Genomic DNA, 19,018 nt, shown 5'->3' with positions numbered 1-19,018 from the left:
AGACAAAAAGAACAACAGATGTCAAACTATTAAACTTTGCATCAGATTAACTTTGGTTTAATATGCATATGGGACCACTCAAACAGATTACAATTCTGTTTGGTGCTGCTGATAGTGCAGAAATTACAAAAGGCAGCTTTAAAATTAGTCTACATGTCTTTTTAACTGCCTTATTAAAGGGATAGTTCACCAAAATACGTGCAGAGGAAAGTAAGCGCATACTTTCCAAAATGACGTTAGGGTGACACGGAGGAGAAGAACTGTAGTCGTTATTTTTGTTTTCTTTGCGCACAAAAAGTATTCTTGTAACATTGTAAAATTACGGTTGAAGCACTGATGTCACATGGACTATTATAACAGTGTCCTTAATATGTTTCTGTGGGCTGACAGTGGTAGTACCCTTGCTGTCTGTGGAGGGTCAGAAAGCTCTTGGATTTCATCAAAAATATCTTAATTTGTGTTCCGAAGATGAACGAAGGTCTTACAGGTTCGGAACGACATGTGGGTGATTAATGAATGACAGAATTTAAATTTTTGGGTGAACTATCCCTTTAATGTGATTATATCTGATGTATGACCAAGCTTATTTAAATCTATTTAGGAAAAACACTATATGCATATATGCACTATATGTTGTGTACTAATGTAAAGAAAATATCAAAAATATATTTTTTAGCACTATTCTCTATTTACATCTGTAGATTTCAATTGCAATACTAATTTTAAGGCTGTTTTGTCAAAATGAGTTTTTTCCTAATACACTGAGCCAGAAATCTTTATTTCAGTAGCACTGACACACATCAAACTCTATACCTATCTATATTCTGAAGGTTTTTACAAAGGGGTTTGTTCATGTATCTTCACCTGATTTCATTCCTAAAAACATGGTTGTATTTTCTGATTTATGTAGTGATAAAAAGAGATATCCAAAATCCCCTCTGTTAAAACCTGTAATGTATGAAAATTAGTGCATATTTAATTAGATAAACTTGTAATACAAAGAAATGTGTGCATTTTCTTAATCCACGGAGGAAGTACAGTCATATCTACCAGTTAACATTTTTACCCTATTCACCTGGACTGTCTTGACTTAAAACATTAAGGTATATAGAAATGCATGTACCAGAGCCTCCAGTTCAAACTCGAGTGTTTTCTTGCGTGCTTTGAGCAGGACGATGTTCTCCTGCTCTCTGTTTCTCTGGGTGAGCAGCTCCTGTCTGCGTGTTCTCTCCCATTCTAACTGCCGCTGACGCTCCAGCTCCCGCTTAGCAGCCTTCACACACAACAACACTCAAGAGGTTACAGATAATGCTGATAGTGTTTAACATGCACTGAACTTTTGAACTCACCTCTCTTCTCTCGATCTCCTTGCGTCTCTCCTCCTCCCTCTGTCGCTCTAGCTCTCTCTGTCTCTCCAGTTGTTTGTCCAGCTCCTGCTGTCTGCGTCTCTCCTGCTCCAGTCGTTCTCTCTCCTTCCTCTCTTGCTCCTCTTTCTCCAATGCCGCCAGTCGCTCCTGCTCTTTCCTCTGCTGCTCCAGCAAAGCCTGCCGACGTTTCTCCAGCTCCAGGTTTCCACGCTCAAAGTTCTCTCGTTTCTTATCCTCGAATGTGACTGAGGGGAAATACGGAAACAATTTTAAGACAGATTTTTACATTTAAAACAAAGTAACAACCTTTGGAACTCTTTTACACCTAGCATGTGTTTATGGTGATACACTTGACCACATTAATAGCCACATGTAAAGACTGTCCCGATACAAAATGCATTAAAGGGATCATATGATGCTTTTTTAAAGATCATTACTTTGTGTATTTGGTGTAACAGAATATGTTGACATGTTTTATTGTTCAAAAAACACATTATTTTTCAAATACTGTACATTATTTTAGATCCTCTATGCCCCGCCTCTCTCAAACGCTTTGTTTTCTACAAAGTCCCTCATTCCGACAAACACAGTCTGCTCTGATTGGCCAACTGGCACAGTTCATTGTGATTGGCCGAACACCACAAGCATGCGTCGGAAATGTAACGCCCCTTTTCAAAATCGCAAGCTTCAGCTTTCAAAATAAAAGTAAAGACAGTTAATAATGTCCTTAGTTTTACCCTCAGTTCAAGCCCGAGAGTGGAACAGAGTCACGTGACAGACACAGTGATGATGATGCTCATATGTGTTTGCACACAAGCCGCGATTAAGACCGCTGATTCCACTGTGATGTGACCCTGTCTCTCTCTCACACACACACACAACGCGCAAAACTACGCATTTGAACAGTCAAGAGAAAATACTTAAACTAATAACAAAACTTACAGTCGCTGATTCAGAAGCGCCAGATTGTTATAGCAAAGTCAGAATTACCTCCTCTCCTAGGTTTACGAAACGGTCGTCCATAAAATGCGTTGTGCTGTTCTGTTGTAAGTAATCTTAATGATTCCTAAATTAATCTATTTCTGGAAGGTCAAATAGAGTGCTTTTGCTTTCGCACAGAAACCTACAGTGTCTCCCTGACACAGCTGCATCAACACTACTGCGCTTACTGAAACCACGCCTTCTTTCTTTACGTGAACATTTGGGCGGCGTTATGCAAATATTTCCACATCGTGACGTAGACATGTGGGGGAGTGTTTGAATGAGCCGTTTTAGGTGGGCGTGGCAGTCTTAACTTTGATAAAGAATATCTCTTTGGTTTTGAGACTTCAGTCTTTGTAACTTCAGGGATCTTATCTATGCACAAACAACTTGTAACACTCCAAAGAGAAAAGGAAAACTTGAAATCGCATCATATGACCCCTTTAATGCCAGGTGCAAAGGGGGCCTTTTTCTTGTCTATAGACCACAAATATTTTATCAATGAGTAAGCCAAGTTTCCTTTATGAAACTAATTAGCATTTACTCTTGTCCTCTGACCTGGAAGTCTTTTCTCTGTCTCTTTTTCCTCCTCCTCGGGCTCATCCTGGGACCGTGGATCTGTCGAGTGCATACTGGTCACAGACACTCCACTACCAGAACGCATTCTTCTAAACAAACAGGAAAGAATTAAGTCCTATAGTTGTAACCATTTGCATTGTTACAATAAAAGTTCTTTTAAGTCTAACTTTTAACTAACTTGGCAGACTATTCTAAGGCATGAAAGCTGATAATTGACAAAACACAGTTGTGGGCCATCAGTGGGGTCACTCACCTGAACGTCGGAGGTATGAGGTCAGGGGGCAGCAAAGGGGGAAGAGGCAGACCGGACATTGCCATGTCAATTAAGTGCATGGCCAGAATAAACTCTTCTGCAGTCAACTTTCCGTCCAGGTCTATATCTGACAGGTTCCTATATAGATAAACAGTTGATGTTATATGGAGTCAAAACTAAAAATACGTGCTATTTATCTTGCCTTTCCACATGACACCAGATCACCCAAGATCCAAAGTTAAAATCAAGTGTAAACAGGACCATAGGCAATACAAAAATCCCAAGAACAGCATGTTAAAAGAAACCAAAACAACAGTTGGCTGTACTTATAACAATAAGCAGACACCAATCCTCATGTTTATGCCGAAACAAATCTCAGAACTCTTGAGATCTGTTTGAGTTTTAAATGCGAGACAGAGACACAATAAGAAAAATGTGTTGGATCCTCACCAGATGGTGGCCAGCTGGGCCTGCGGTAGACTGGACTGCATTAGAATAGTTCTGGCTTGTGGACCTGAAGCAGAAAAGAAAGAGAAAGAGAAAATGAGAGAGAGAGGGGAAAGAGAAGTGAAAGAAAGAGTTGAGTATGTTGAGTCAGCAACCTCTGTTTCCTATAAGCTGTACTGAGTAACCACTGTCACTTATCACATGAGCTTTGAGCTCTGCAAATGCACTGAATTAAAAACTAGATTACAAAGAAAATATGAACGGTGGCATATGCATATGAAAAGAGTATTAAATCAAATTTGAAAATACAAAACTAATAATAACCTTGTTAAAATTTACAGCTATGCAGCAATTAAATTTGATATTTAAATTAGCTGAACAACAAACAAAATACAAAGTGTTTCACCACCTGATGATTATTATGCGTCATGCTTTGTGTGATGGAGACCATACCTGTGAGATAACCACTCATCATTTTGTCATGGCTGTTGAAGAGTTGGCGGTATTTGAGCCGGGAGGACTGAGGCACGGCCCAGTCAGTGGGTGGAGGAGCAGCCGGAGCACTAAACAGACAATGTGTGTGTTAAAATGGCTATATTAAGCTCATTCATAAGTTCATTATATTATTTTTGGGTTGGGTATCGTTTGAAATTTATTGATTTAGATTCTTATCGATTCCTAGTTTAGATTCCAATAAGATAAAAAATCCAATATAAAAAAAGTCAAACATTTAGATGTCAAACATTTATTGTGTCTTTTTACAAAGCATTCTGTTGCAGCTGAATAACATGAGCAAAAATCAGCAGCCTACAGAACACTTAGGCCCACAAGAGGAACTTTTGCCTATGCTTTTAACAAAAACACCACAGCAAAAACAACTAGACTAATATAAATTTCAAATATTAAAATGTTACATAAGTAAACAGTCAGTAATAAAATGGTAACAAACAAATCAATTAGCAATAGCATAAATAAATACAACTTAACCAAATTTGTGACCCTGGACCACAAAACCAGTCTTAAGTCGCTGGGGTATATTTGTAGCAATAGCCAAAAATACATTGTATGGGTCAAAATTATTGATTTTTCTTTTATGCCAGAAATCATCAGTATATTAAGTAAAGATCATGTTCCATGAAGATATTTTGTAAATTTCATACCATAAATACATTGAAACTTCTTTGTTGATTAGTAATACGCATTGCTAAGAACTTCATTTGGAATACTTTAAAAGGCGATTTTCTCAATATTTGTTTTTTTTTTTTTTTGCACCCTCAGATTCCAGATTTTCAAATAGTTTCTCAGCCAAATATTGTCCCATCCTAACAAATCATACATCAATGGAAAGCTTATTTTGAAAAATTGACACCAATGCACCAATGCACTTAAGACTGGTTTTGTGGTCCAGGGTCACATTTCAGGTACAGAAACTGTATTTAAAAGCTTAAAAACACTGCATAATTTTTTTTTCATGAATAAAATATAAATGTTTATTAAAAATATTCAGTCAAGATCAGTGAATGATTTTTTTTATGCCATGGTCTGTCTGAATACTCGATTCTGATTGGCTGGCAGGTGTTGATTAAATTCGTTTAACTGCACAGGTAGTTCCAGGTCAGTTTAATCACGTTCTATATTAATGCGCTTCCTATAAACATTGCTAACTTATAGTAACATACAGTTACAGTTGAATAGTAATAGAGTGAGACAGTTACAGTAAACATTTCCGATTTACTTAGATAGGCTAAATGGATGATTTTCGCATGTCATTTAATATTTGAATGCTGGCAAATGACCATGGCATAAGCGGGATAATCAACGGCTAGCTGTGCATTAAACGATTTGAATGCACTCCGCTGCGCATCGGGTGGTTCTTCGCCTCCACGTCGTGCATTCAAATCGTTTAATGCACAGCTAGCCGTTGATTATCCCTTACTTGTTCTTTGATGAACATTAAAGACGGGCAGCGCGTTTATTAGGCTGCTGTCTCTTTAACACTGAACGCACGCAGATCTAAATATAATGTACACGCATGTTTTCTTTCTCATCTGTTTACATCCACTTAAGACAAAAACGGCTGTGTTTATGATGATATACTGACGTAGTTTTCTGCATACTGGTCGATAAATATGAAAGAAGTCAGTTCTGGCCAGGAACAACCTTTTCTGCAGAGGAAATACACGGAACAGTTCGAGAACGGACAAAGGCCGGGAGCTTGCATCGAGACCACTGTACTCTGTGCTCGCACTTGCACTTCAGACGTGTGCGCTGCACACAAACAGGGTGCAAGTTCTTTCCGCTCCTGCACTTCAATCGTTTTAAATCACATCACAATGCGAACGAGTACATTAACATGATCTACAGTTCAAAAACATTTTTTTTTCTCAAATGGTACATTGGTTCAGAACCTCTTTTCAGTTGAAACACTGTTTTAGTTCTTTTTTGACGTAGCAAAATAATGGAAATAATGGCAGGACTACAAACAAGGCATTTCAGACAAGTGTTTTCTGCAGATTGCTTAAATGCACAGCTATATTACATGCTAAAGGAAATGTAAATTCATAATATGTGCTTTTAACATCTATAAAATGTCTGTGAATACAGTGTAAATGTGTGTGTGTACCTGGGTGCCTCAACTGACTGGCCCTTCTGTAGCTTGATACTGGAACGATTGAATGAAGAGGTTTTGTTGAGCGCAGCAGCTGAGAGACAGAAACAAACACCCATAACTTATCCTGCCAAATTAAACAAACTGTATAAGCTGGTCTGGGTAGTGTGAGTGTTTGTTTACAATACCTGGATGTGAGAATCCACTCATGGGTTGTATCATAGCGGGTGCTCCGTTAGCAAGGGAAGGTACGGCTGGGGTCACTGATGCTACCAGAGGTGGAGACACACCTACTCCCGGCACTCCTGGAGGCAGAGGGGGCAGGGGCATGGGCGGCACAGCTGGCAGGCCTGGCATTGCCCCCATACTGGGCATCCCTGATGAAGGAAATAAATTAAATAATAGTTAATGCAATTTTTTTATATAAATAAATGGTGGGACCAATGAGGCATGCTTGATGCATTGCTAATTTAATTATAACATAACATTCTATAAAGGTACTCTAAATCTCTGAGGGAACTGACTGCAACACAATCAAGTCCTTAAGATTAGAGTGGGCTTCTGTAGATCTAGAATAAAGCATTTAATTAATATACAATCTTTTCTAATATAGTCCCGGTCTAAAAAACTGTTGTCTTCTTCAGTTAAACAAGGAGAAAACTGAAGTCATTGCATTTGGAAACAAAGATGAAGTTCTCAAGGTGAATGCATACCTTGACTCTAGGGGTCAAACAACTAAAAATCAAGTCAAAAATCTTGGGGTGATTCTGGAGCAAGGCTCGCAAAATCGCTAGCCCGACGTCCCGGGGCTATTGTGTTTTCCAGTCGGGCTACCAAAATGTATCACAGCCCTGCCCGACGGGCTCCTTAAATACAGATCTCTCGCGGGTCCTTAAAAACTCTTAAAGTGAGTTGTATCAAACTTAAGGCCATAAAAGTTTTAAATACGTTAAATGGTATAAGAAATGTCTTAACTATAATTTCAAAAGGTCTTACAGTTGGGGATGGAAAGACAAGAATGGCGATACAGCTGGATTAAACTTCAAAAGGCAATGATGCAATTGAATAAATATGAGCGCTGCACATTTCAAGTCAAAACGCGGCACGGATGTCTTTATGTGAATGTATCTGAAGGGAACCGACAGTCCTCAGAAATGTGTCGTTGGCATTTTTATTTCATCTTACCTATAATGCCTGATAATGCAGCATTTATGAGCCGCTAATGGGGAATTTCCCTGAGGGAAACCGCTAAAGTGCCACCTCGTGGCAGAGAATGAATTTGCATTTCCAATAAGCCTTTCTTGCTGTTTATGGTCAGATCAATGCAAATATCGACCCATGTTTTTTTTTTTTGCAGCAAACACAGAGTTGTAAATGAGAAAGAAGTTAATGTGCCTTCTAAAAATCTAAACAATTAATACAGTAATATGTATTCGTTTTAAATTAATATAATAATTTGTATGCTTGATTTATCCCTTTTCATAAAAATAATAAAGGTTGAAATGCTATTGTATAAGATTTTTTGTTTTTGTGAAAACCTGTATCTGAACTTTAAATCATGTAATTTTATGGCTTAATACTGTATGTTACCATAGACATTGTCCAACCCCACTCATACGGTGTTCATTTTACTTGTGCAGCTCTTAAAATGGGTCATAAATTGCTTTAATTTTTTTTTTTTTTTTAAATTCTGCTAATACCCTGTAAATAGTGAAATAAAATTCCTTCCTTCATATTTGTGTAATGAAAATATTTTTGATTGACATTTAAACTCCTATCTGATTTTCCATATTTATATATATATATATATATATATATATATATATATATATATATATATATATATATATATATATATATTTGGGCTAGTTAAATTAATTTTCGGCTACCAAAATCTGAAGAGTACCTGCCCGAAGGGCTACCAAGGATTTTGAAATTTTGCGAGCCCTGTGGAGACAGACCTTAGTTTTAGTAGTCAGCATACTATCAGCATACTATCATCTCAAAAACATTGCAAGAATTAGATGTTTTGTGTCCAGTCAAGACTTGGAGAAACTTGTTCATGCCTTTATCACCAGCAGAGTGGATTATTGTAATGGTCTCCTTCCAAAGAAGACCATTAGACAGCTGCAGCTCATCCAGAACGCTGCTGCCAGGATTCTGACTAGAACCAGAAAATCTGAGCATATCACACCAGTCCTCAGGTCCTTCCAGTTAAGCCCGGTACACACCAAGCCGACGGTTGGCCGTCGGGCAGTTTTTGTTTGTCGGCCGACTAAGTTTTCTCAGTGTGTTCTGCGCCGTCAGCTGAAGTTGGTCCTCGTCGGCTTTTTTTCGGCCGATTCGACATGTTGAATCGGCGTCGGAGCTCGTCGGTCAGTCGGGCCATCTGATCATTCTGATTGGCTGTTCAGCTGGCGAACCAGTGTGCGAGAAAGGCGCAGAACGGACGTGCTACTTGGCCATCGGGTGGCAAGCGTCGGCTTGGTGTGTCAAGGCAACTTTGGACCCAGACGCTGCCGACGTGACCCGACCCCGCAGTCTGCTTTCGTCGCCGTCGGCTTGGTGTGTACCGGGCTTTACATTTAGGATTGAATTTAAAGTACTTTTACTCATTTACAAATCAGTCAATGGACTAGGACCTAAATACATTGCAGATATGCTCACTGAATATAAACCTAACAGACCACTCAGATCATTAGGATCGAGTACCAAATACACAAAACAAGGGGAGTCTGCTTTTAGCTATTATGCCTCCCGCAGTTGGAGCCAGTTTCCAGATGAGATCAGATGTACTAAAACATTAGCCACATTTAAATCCAGACTCAAAACTCATCTGTTTATCTGTGCATTTGTCAAATGAGCACTGATTGCACTATGTATAATCATTTTCTATTCTTAACTGTTTTAAATTCTTTTTAAATCAACAATTTTTATATCTTGTTTTCATTATTATTATTATTTTTTAATTCCTTGTTTTTATTGTTGTGATTTTTTTTTCTTAATTACTTTTTCACTTCCTTTTATGTAAAGCACTTTGAATTACCACTGTGTATGAAATGTGCTATATAAATAAACTTGCCATGCCTTGCCTTGATACGGTACATGTCATTCAAGCCATCAGAAAGAAAACAAAAATGTAATTCAAGCTATCAGCCATTTCTTACCAAAAGGCGGCTGTGGGGGAATGGAGAGGGGTGGCTGCTTCATGGAGGGGGGCAGTGAAGGAGGGAGGGGGTGACCCTGCAGCTTCAATTTAATCAGCTTCATCGCGATGGAAAATTCATGCATGTCCATCTTCCCATCGTTGTTCATGTCGGCCAGGGCCCTGCAAACATGAACAGAGTACACAGTGACATGTTAACTTTATCATCAGTATCATTCAGGATTTGCAACCTGCTACACAATTGGTTTTCATAGACACAGTAGCCTGCACAATGTGAAACTTTAAAAAAAGGATACATTTTTACAGAAAAACAACGTAAAAATTCTACAATTGGTTAACTGTAAATTTATATTTTATGATTAATTGATAATTGGTTTTAGGAAGTAAAAACAATGAACTTCCATATAATTTACAGTAAAAAGATTCTCAGAAGCCCCCATGTGACACAACACATATAATTGCATTCTTATTTTTGTTACCAGTAATGTACATTAAGGTGTTTTGTGTTAAATTTGATCTTATGTAAATGTTTACTGAATTACTTTAGTGTCATGTGTCTTACCCTAACAGTTTTTTTTTTGTGTATGACCCTGTGGTCCATCTACCAATAATGGCCATGCTTTATAGACAATACACTTCTGATTCATAATGTGGTTTTCTATTGTACCTGTATTGTTACGGTGTTATCAGTACAAGTTACAAGGTAAAAATCAGATAAATTGGTATATTAACATTATATTATAAGGAAATATAGGTTGTAAAATATACAGCCATCTGGCAATACTGGAAACACTATCATCAGTATTTTGTACAATGAATTTCTGGCAACAACAGCTGCAAGTGTTTTCCTGTAAATGTAATGAAATATTTTTTTACAATGTACAGTGATTATTTAACAAAAGCACATATAGGATTATGAAAGTAGCGCGCTTGATTATAAATGAATATGCGTTACGGGAATTGTGTACCATATCTGGGCGAGGATGGGGGCAGGTAAACCTGACTGCAGAAAGAAATTCCTTGCCTGGTCACCTAAAGAGAGAGCGAAAGGGAAAGAAATTAATATGAATATTGAATAATCCATGCAAATAAACAAATTGTATGGTATAAACAAACAAAATAGAATGGTTATGTCCCCACAACTTAAAATGAATGTGGTCTTCTAAGAATTTTTATGACATTAAAATGATGTAATTGTTTTAGTATGCTAGTAAAACATTGCTAACATAATTAAGAGTTTCGTAACCCCATTTAAACAATCTTGTCAACATGCATGCAGAGGGTTTATTGGCTGCACTTGAGTGACATTGGCCTCTGGGGTGAGTGATCTGCAAGAAAGGAAAGCTGAGTCAGTGCGCTCATATTTTATCTAACCTATCAAACCGATTTCCTGCTCTTATGACAGCCTATACTGCTACACACAAAAAACAGAGTGTAAAGCAACCAACTACAGCTTTCTTTCTTTATTCTTTTTTTTTTTTAAACATTGCCCATAATGGTTGATTATATGAAAACTCTTAAACCAGTGTCAACTAATAAAACCACAGCAGGCCAGATAACCTAAATCGTCCCATTTACAACCTACCAACCAACGCACAAAGCAATGGGAGATGTGAGTTTGTGCCTCTGCCATGTTAAAAGCAAAATGATGTAGCACACAATGACCTTTTCACCTTCCTCTAAACACTTTTCCTCTCGATAACAGGTGTCTTCCTCTGCGTGCACACACACACAGAACGCCTTTATACCCTCAGAGCCAAAAACAGACTCCCTCCCCATGCCTGCCTGACTGTGGGCCACTCACTGCTTCAGCCGTCCTTCAGACAACACAAAGAGGCCCTTTCAGATCCACTGGTCAACAGGAAACCCCACAAGTACCATCTCTTCAGTAGATGTCCAAAGTCCAGCTGAGACAAGCTGGTTTTACTGTTTGCATCTTGTGATTTTGATTAGCTCTTTGGAGGTTAATTTCACATCTATCTATGTTTGCAGAATGAGATCATGAAATTTTTTTTGTGTACTTTGAACATTTTTTTCAGAATCTTCTTCAGACCGGCAAAATGTCTCCAAAGAGAGTCCAGGGAGAAAGATGGCTTTCTATAACAGGAACAAACACGTCAAAGCTTCAACTAGAGATTAGAAAAAAACAGCATCAGCAAAAGATGACAGAGAAATGACCTTTTCTAGACAAGCCATGGACATGGAAATCAACATGCCACACCCTGATCGGTTTCCTTCTCTGTATTTTTCTCAGTGATTCTGTTAACATCACACACAGTCAACTCACAACTGAAATGTTCACTACATGTTTACAGCGAACAGGAATTTGAGCTCTAAAACATCTGCATTGCGCAAACCTTTACACAAGCATTAGAAGGTTGCTCTTCTGACTAATGTAAACGTGGGACGGTTTTACTGTGGGTCAGCGGCAAAGCCAGAGTTCATCTGTTTTGGTGGAGGAGGTGCTGAGACTTACATTAACACTTCTCAGACTGTTTCTTATAGTACTTTAAGACAGATGCGAATCTGATCAAAAGTAACGCAAGCAGTCATCCACCCATTTACAGGCAGAAAACAGGAAGTGGTATGGTTTTAATAAACTGTCATGAAGAATATCCATGGCATTTTTATTAGCATGGGGGATGCGTTTAAAAACAGGATGGTGGCAAAGAGGCGGTTGCTTTTGTTTTTCAGTTTTCACTTCATTTGCCTCGTCTCTTTGTGTCTGTGTATCCAACAGAGAAATAATAGGCATAAAAATGTCTGACTACCAGAGATGTATGACTGACAGCACTGCGGGAGGTCATTTTCAGTTGCACAGAAATCAAGGGATTTGTTCTTGCATTTCAGACAACATCAAACTCCAAAGGGTTTTAGCAACCATCAGCACTAATGAGCGTTATGTACATTTCTCACAATAAGAAAACCAGAGGTGATTACCTGTGATGAAGCCAGCAGGTGTGGGGGTCAAACTGTGGAACTGCTGGTCATGTTTGGCTCTCTCGTCCACAGATATTACCCATGTATCCGACCCCCCTACAGAGAGAGAGTATCAGATAAACAGCAGCATAACACTTTAACATGTTTAACCTGCTAACATTTTTATCAAACGGACAGATCACATCAACAGATAAACCAACTCTTACTGATGTTTGACTGTGTAAAAACATCAGTGAGAAATATGCAACACATTCAAACTGTTGTGTTGATCAAATTAATAACCTAATTAATCAGAAAGACTAAAAAAAAAAAAAAAAAATCAATCTTTAATAATTGGTCAAAAATAATAATTTTTATTTTAAAACTGCTTAATCCATTATTTACAACAAATGTTATTCCACCTCCTGCCCAATGTGCATTGTGAAGGCTATGAAAACATATACATACATATATGCATATATGCACACACATACATACATACATACATACATACATATATTAGGGGTGGAATGGTACACAGATGTCACGGTTCGATACGATTTCGGTACAACAGGGAAAAAAAAAAAAAATCTACCATGCTCGGTACAAATTTTTTTTTTTCCACCTAGATGTGAAAAAATATTATTACATTGTTATATATATATATATATATATATATATATATAAAATCTGCAGTAGCCTACATATATACATACAAGGAATAAATTCTTGAAATATATTTGATTTAGTTTACAGATAAACAAGGGGGAAAAAACAGTGCGACACGTAACGTAGCCTATATATGCTGAGTTTCAGTTAATTTTTGTGACGCTTAATTTGTTCACAGAAAGGAAACTCAAACGGCAGAAAGCAACATCTTATTTGTTTTCCTTATTTTTCTGCTTTCTTTATTCTGCTGGTATAAGGAAACAGTTGAAGTGATCGCGCGCGCACACACACACAAACAAACAAACAACGCATCAGTTCCAGCATTGCTAACTTGACAGTTGGTACATTATCAAAATAAAATACAGTGAACCAAATATCAGTGCGCACGCCTCTGTGTCACTGTTGGAACGCAACTAAAGTACAAAGCCTATAATTTACATAATAAATAATAGTTTAGCATTCAGATACGTTACATCGCAAATATGGAAATATTATGGAATATTTGGATTTGTGCCAAATGAGAGAGGTAGGATACACGAGCACAAAGCTCCATTTTGCAAACAGTTGAGTGCGCAAGCCTTTGTCAGTCTATGTGAGAGATGCGTTCAGAATCAGCACATGGTCACTGTCTAGTGGGCTTTGTTTTCAAGTTCGCAACTCGGCATTCGCTGTTCTTCTGCTGGCGGTTATCAAACAGCATTGCATTACTGTGGTCGCCCCCTTCTGGATTGGGGCTGAATTGCCTGTATTCGTTGTAAGGCCTCATGCACCGAACAGAGATGTCCGTACCGTGACGGTTCGGTACAAATACATGTATTGTTCCACCCCTGATATATGCGCTATACAATACATACATATATATGTATTTGTATTCAAATATAAATATTGCATTCTAAAAAAAAATAATTGATTGCTTACCACTTTAAAAAAAGTTAAAATGACTAGTGCAGTATACACTTATACTGCACTAGGTTATTCATCTTATTATGGATAATTGTCAATTATTATCAATCAGTTGTTGAAGTTCTTGATAACGTCACAATAAAAATCTATTCCAAAATGCAAAGCACCTTTTAAATCCCACTATAAATGTCACTTTAAATTGTAAGGGAAAACAGAAAATACAACACACATAAGCTTGCAAACGGCTGAACAAAAGTGACAGCAGTTCTGTGAGGGCGTTTCTCTTCTATTCATTGACTCTTTTAGACATTCACTGACTCACTTGAATTCATTCTCTCTGCCTCTATCTCTCAAACACACACAGCGCTCCATACACATTCACCCAGCCTCCATCACACAAACACACACGTGTCAGTCAGTCAGTGAAAGCGTCAACTCACCTCCGAAGGGCGTGGGAAACTGAGCCATGGTTCAGTCCGTCAGCTGCCGTCCAGCCACAAAATCCTGCAAAACAACAAAGAACAAACCTTGAGCTTTCATTCTTACACTCATTCACTCACTCAACCTCTGAGAAACAACATAAATGACTTGTTCATCAACCTGAAACACAAGATTACGCTCGTCAGGGACAAAGAGGAAGAGACATTTGAGTGAATCGCTTCTGACCTGCAGAAAACTTCCTGTGAGAGGAAGGACAAAACAGAGCCCCTGCAAATAAACTCCCACTTTCTCACTTAATTAAACACACACAAAACTGACTCGAGTAAGAGATAGGTAAGGATTTTGACTAATTGTTCACCTACTGAGAACTCATCTTGATTTTTTTTTTTACTTGTGTTTAGCTTTAAAAGTTTGCTAAGCTTTAGAGTTGGCATTAAATGGAAATTCTGATCACCTTTTTCTTCTCTATTGTAACGTATATCTGAGAAACTGCTTCTTGAATGAGAAAAAATGTGGGGCAGGACTTGACTTTGTCAATTGGGAATTGTTTGGATCATTGTCATTTGCTAATTGCGATCTCATGTGAGTGACAGATTGCTGGATTATTGCTCAACATCATTGCAAAGGTGAGGGAAATTAATGTTTTTGTTAAAAGATTATGATGCCACATGAATTTTAAAACGTAATGATGGTGATGGCACAGATAAATTCACAATTTTTATGGTGACTTTAAAATTCAGCCTATTAAATTTTGTAAATGCATGTTTTAGATCTTATTGTGAACAATTCATTCATATATATTTCAACTCCAGGTGAAAAAGACAGATTTCTCTCTGGTGATGTACGTCCGACTTTTCCACCTGACTCTCCAGAATTAACTGCATGGTAAACGAAACTTTTTCAGAAAACTGTGTAACCCACGTACCTCACCAACTATATATATGTCCCTAACCTGAGTTTGTTGTAATTCTCATTTACAGTAAGCCTGAAAGTTACCTCAGTAACACACTTGGACACAAAACACTGACAAAGCAACTATCTGAAGGCCTCAGTCTGGGACTAGTTATCTCCCAGCTGTGTAAACGCACACACATACACACACTCCAGCAGAGACACCCAGGGGCACCTTGGCCAAAGTATTTTAATCAGTGCCAAACTGTTCTCTCTCTCTCTCTTTCTCTGTCTCTCCCCCACTCTCCCTCCACCCTTTTCTTCCTTTCCGTTCCTGCATAATGGAATTCATTGCTCTGTCTCCACAGGGTCCAATCACAACACAAACTGAAAGGTTTTTACAAATAAAACACAAATAAACTTGCTAATCCAGGCAGTGGGAAAATATGTTGTAGTCATCATACTTATGTAGTACATAGGGGTATGACGAGACACTTATCCCACAAGATGAGACGAGACACGAGACAGGGTTCACGAGAACGAGACGAGATTTTTAGACACTTTTTTTTTTTTCTCCCCTGACACTCGCGATGTGAAACAGTCTTAACAGACATAGCTGAATCGTTGTCATTCAGGAATAAGATCGCGTGGGTGTTTGAATCAAGATCACAAGCGCAATTTTTAACGATTAATGGTGCAGCTCTAATGTAAACATTGCAAAATATTTTGCGAGGATATCGTCACGTTTTCGTGAGACACATCGGATCTCGTCACATCCCTAGTAGTACAATAAATACTTTCGTTCAGTTTACAATACTAAGCAATCAGGGCATTTATATTCAAAATCAAAATGGGCAATTCATATATTTTTTAATGGGATATTGCAGTGTTTTTTTAATTAATGATTTAACTTCCCCTTTTGTTCTGTGACTCTGATGACGTGTGCACCATGAGATCACAGCAAAATTGGTAAATGACAATGACTCAAAAATCCAACTAATTCCTGATGAACAAAACCATTCCATCCTACAATTATTCACTTAGATATGTGTCACAACAGGGAAGAAAAGACAATTAAATATTTCATTCAGCAAGGCAAGAACCAGAAATGAAATGAAGGAAATGAAAACATATATTAAAATATTAAAGGTGTGAGATGATACCGGTAGTACAGCAATTTAATTAATGGAAAAATAATAATTACTTTACAACATACTGGAAATAAAACATGTCTGTTTTCCTGAAGAGCTGGCAGAGAGCAGTGCAGAAGCTGAAGGTGTGAGGAAATCATGATATTTCACACTCACATTGCATCACTCTGACCACCCGATCACATTGCCCCGCCTGCTGACTCTTCGGAAAAATGCTGATGTGAAAATATGCTTCATTTTCCGCTTTATACATCTGACATTAGAGTTTGCACTAAAACACACTACTATACAAAGCATTCATTTGCATGATCTTAAGCATCGTACGCTATGCCATTTGTTGAGCAATTTCTATACCGTGCAATTTTTCTTGTTTTATTATGAACATACAATTTGCAGAAATCCATTATGTCTGAATAGCACTGGCTCCAGGGTGTGTTTGTACTGTCTGAGGTCTAATCTGAAGCAGTGGGGTATTTCTCAAGATGGAGGACTAAGCCCTTTGCAGAGAGCTTGACTCAATACTGAAAACATCCAGTTCCCCTGATTAAACAGGACACTGGTGACTCACACGCTCTCTCTCACTGGCAGAGCGCAGTGTCAAACACTGCAATGCTAGTGACATTGTCACACAGTAGAACCGGCCCTTGTCGCGGCCCTGCTAATGACCGTATGTGTGTGTGTCTTTGAGCATCTGACCTACTTTTTCCTGTCACCCTTTTTCTGATTCTAATGAAGCTTTTCCTCGGGACAATGCTCTCAAACACAGCCGTTCTGAATGAAAGACCAGGAAAGGGAAGTGTTCTGCAGAACACACTAGAAACACAAACAAACAAAAGCTTTCAGAAGATCTGCACGTCTTATACCAGAGGTCCCCAACCACCGGGTCACGACCCACTACCAAGCCGTAGAAGAATTCCTAACGGGTCGCGAGAACGTTCTGGGGTAAATCTGTTATTTAGTGCGTAAATGATTGTTCTAATTATTCTGTGTATGCGATTGATATGGAGTAGCAATTTGACAATTTCATGTTAAATTAGTAAATAAAAGATTGCTATGATCTGTCATGGCTATTAGGGCTTCAACAAATCGCAGTAGATCCGTGATATACAGACCAGGTCCAGACCCCAACGTTCGGCATGCGATTCACAGATTAATTTGCCAATTTACACATTTAAGCTATTTAAAACCACAAGAAGAAGAAACTCAACAGAACTCAATTCGTTACTTGTGCGCTGTACTCGCACACACTCGAAGCGCACACAAGCATGGAAAGTGTTTCAGACAGTGCGGCATAACGATTTGATTCCTCGTTCATGTATCCGTGCTTTAAGATACACATGCATGATGGGGGTTTGCGGTTATGTCGCAATACTGGAAATATTTCTGTTTTAAACCATGAAGGTGAGCCAATGGATATCACACAAGCAACGTGCAAACTTTTAACGTCTTAACTACATACAGGAAGTGAAAGTTAAAAAACTGAATGAGTTTTCTAACGCTGCATTAACAGTGTATATACTCTCAGAGACGACAAGAGGCGAATCTACTACAACGTGCTGATAACAGTATAAATGAATAGTCCTGTTTTAAAGAACCCATCCACATCACAACCCCAATTTTTCCATACTCATTGATTAATTACATTTCTACTATCTTTCAGTATTAGTGTTAACAAGAGGGAATATAACAACAAAATGTGCATAAAATAAAGACTCTATATTTCTGAATTAGCGATCCACCAATTTTTTTTTTTTTCCAGCCAAAATAGTTTCGGAAGGCCACTATAACTTCTCCAATGACATGTTTTGTCTGAGTCGGCATTTCTTTCGGAAATATAAAACCACTGTGAACACACTAAAAATGATGCTATAGCAGAAATGTGTCAAATTTGAGGCAGTTCATTGCTGAAGAACTTCTACAAACTGATTTAATTTATTCTGGAATCACAAATGGTTTAACTTATCACCTGAGAACTCAATACCTTGAATAGCAGAGAGTTCAATTACCTAATTAGCCAAATTGCATCAGTTTTTGGTTAAATGAAAATGAAAATTGCGGTTTTGGTAAATAATTTATTTCAGTGCATCACTATTCTGAAGACAATGTGAGTGGTGCTTGCTTGTGCATTACTCTGCACCACCAATCACAAAGCATTTACATGAGGTTGCCAGGGCATCTATGACATTTTTGATGGCTCAGGTCCCTTAATTTATTGACTGATAGACTAAAAGTGTTAGTTTGAACACTAAGAAAACTTTCAGTTGAAATTTAGCTGTTTATATCTATTTCTAGACTAGGGGTTTTGTTTGGCATGGTAGACGCATGCGTGGAAGCGATCTGTCGCGCGTATACTTCACTCATTGTTTAGATCCGCCTATGCGTCTACTATGCCATGGCTGTTATGAACGTGCTCAGGAAAGTTGGACATTGCGGTGGATCAGAGGTAAACAAAAAAATTATATAAATAATGTTCGGTTTCTTGCACAGACTGATTGTTTCGTGTCTTTAGACCTCAATGTATCGTCACGAGCCGCAGGGTTTAATTTGGTTTTGTCTGTGTATGTTTTTTTTTCTCTCAAAGGCGTGAGTCCCATTGACTGACATTATATGACTGACAGACTGCAACGGTTTGAGTTAAAAATA

General features: G+C 38.1%; 1 protein-coding gene and 1 long non-coding RNA gene across 3 annotated transcripts in view; one reads left to right on the top strand and one right to left on the bottom strand.

Annotated features, from left to right (window-relative positions):
• itsn1 (intersectin 1 (SH3 domain protein)) overlaps positions 1–19,018 on the bottom strand; it is a 55,799-nt gene that overhangs the window by 31,601 nt on the left and 5,180 nt on the right. For both annotated transcript variants that reach the window (XM_058784737.1, XM_058784745.1), the window contains exons 2-13: positions 14,333–14,396; positions 12,342–12,437; positions 10,370–10,433; positions 9,403–9,563; positions 6,424–6,612; positions 6,251–6,329; positions 4,081–4,190; positions 3,631–3,694; positions 3,181–3,318; positions 2,907–3,016; positions 1,350–1,612; positions 1,124–1,273 (exon numbers count right to left, since the gene is read on the bottom strand). In XM_058784737.1, coding sequence (XP_058640720.1) covers positions 1,124–1,273; positions 1,350–1,612; positions 2,907–3,016; positions 3,181–3,318; positions 3,631–3,694; positions 4,081–4,190; positions 6,251–6,329; positions 6,424–6,612; positions 9,403–9,563; positions 10,370–10,433; positions 12,342–12,437; positions 14,333–14,360 — 1,452 coding nt within the window. In that variant the 5' untranslated portion in view covers positions 14,361–14,396. The remainder of the gene's footprint in view (positions 1–1,123; positions 1,274–1,349; positions 1,613–2,906; positions 3,017–3,180; positions 3,319–3,630; positions 3,695–4,080; positions 4,191–6,250; positions 6,330–6,423; positions 6,613–9,402; positions 9,564–10,369; positions 10,434–12,341; positions 12,438–14,332; positions 14,397–19,018) is intronic.
• Positions 14,772–15,632, top strand: LOC131545743 (uncharacterized). The gene is made up of 3 exons (XR_009272493.1): positions 14,772–14,959; positions 15,146–15,218; positions 15,314–15,632. It is a non-coding gene; the product is annotated as an uncharacterized LOC131545743 (long non-coding RNA).

Source organism: Onychostoma macrolepis, chromosome 01 (genome assembly GCF_012432095.1).
Source record: "Onychostoma macrolepis isolate SWU-2019 chromosome 01, ASM1243209v1, whole genome shotgun sequence".
NCBI classification, from domain to species: Eukaryota; Metazoa; Chordata; class Actinopteri; order Cypriniformes; family Cyprinidae; genus Onychostoma; species Onychostoma macrolepis.
This window is presented reverse-complemented; position numbering and strand designations above follow the sequence as displayed.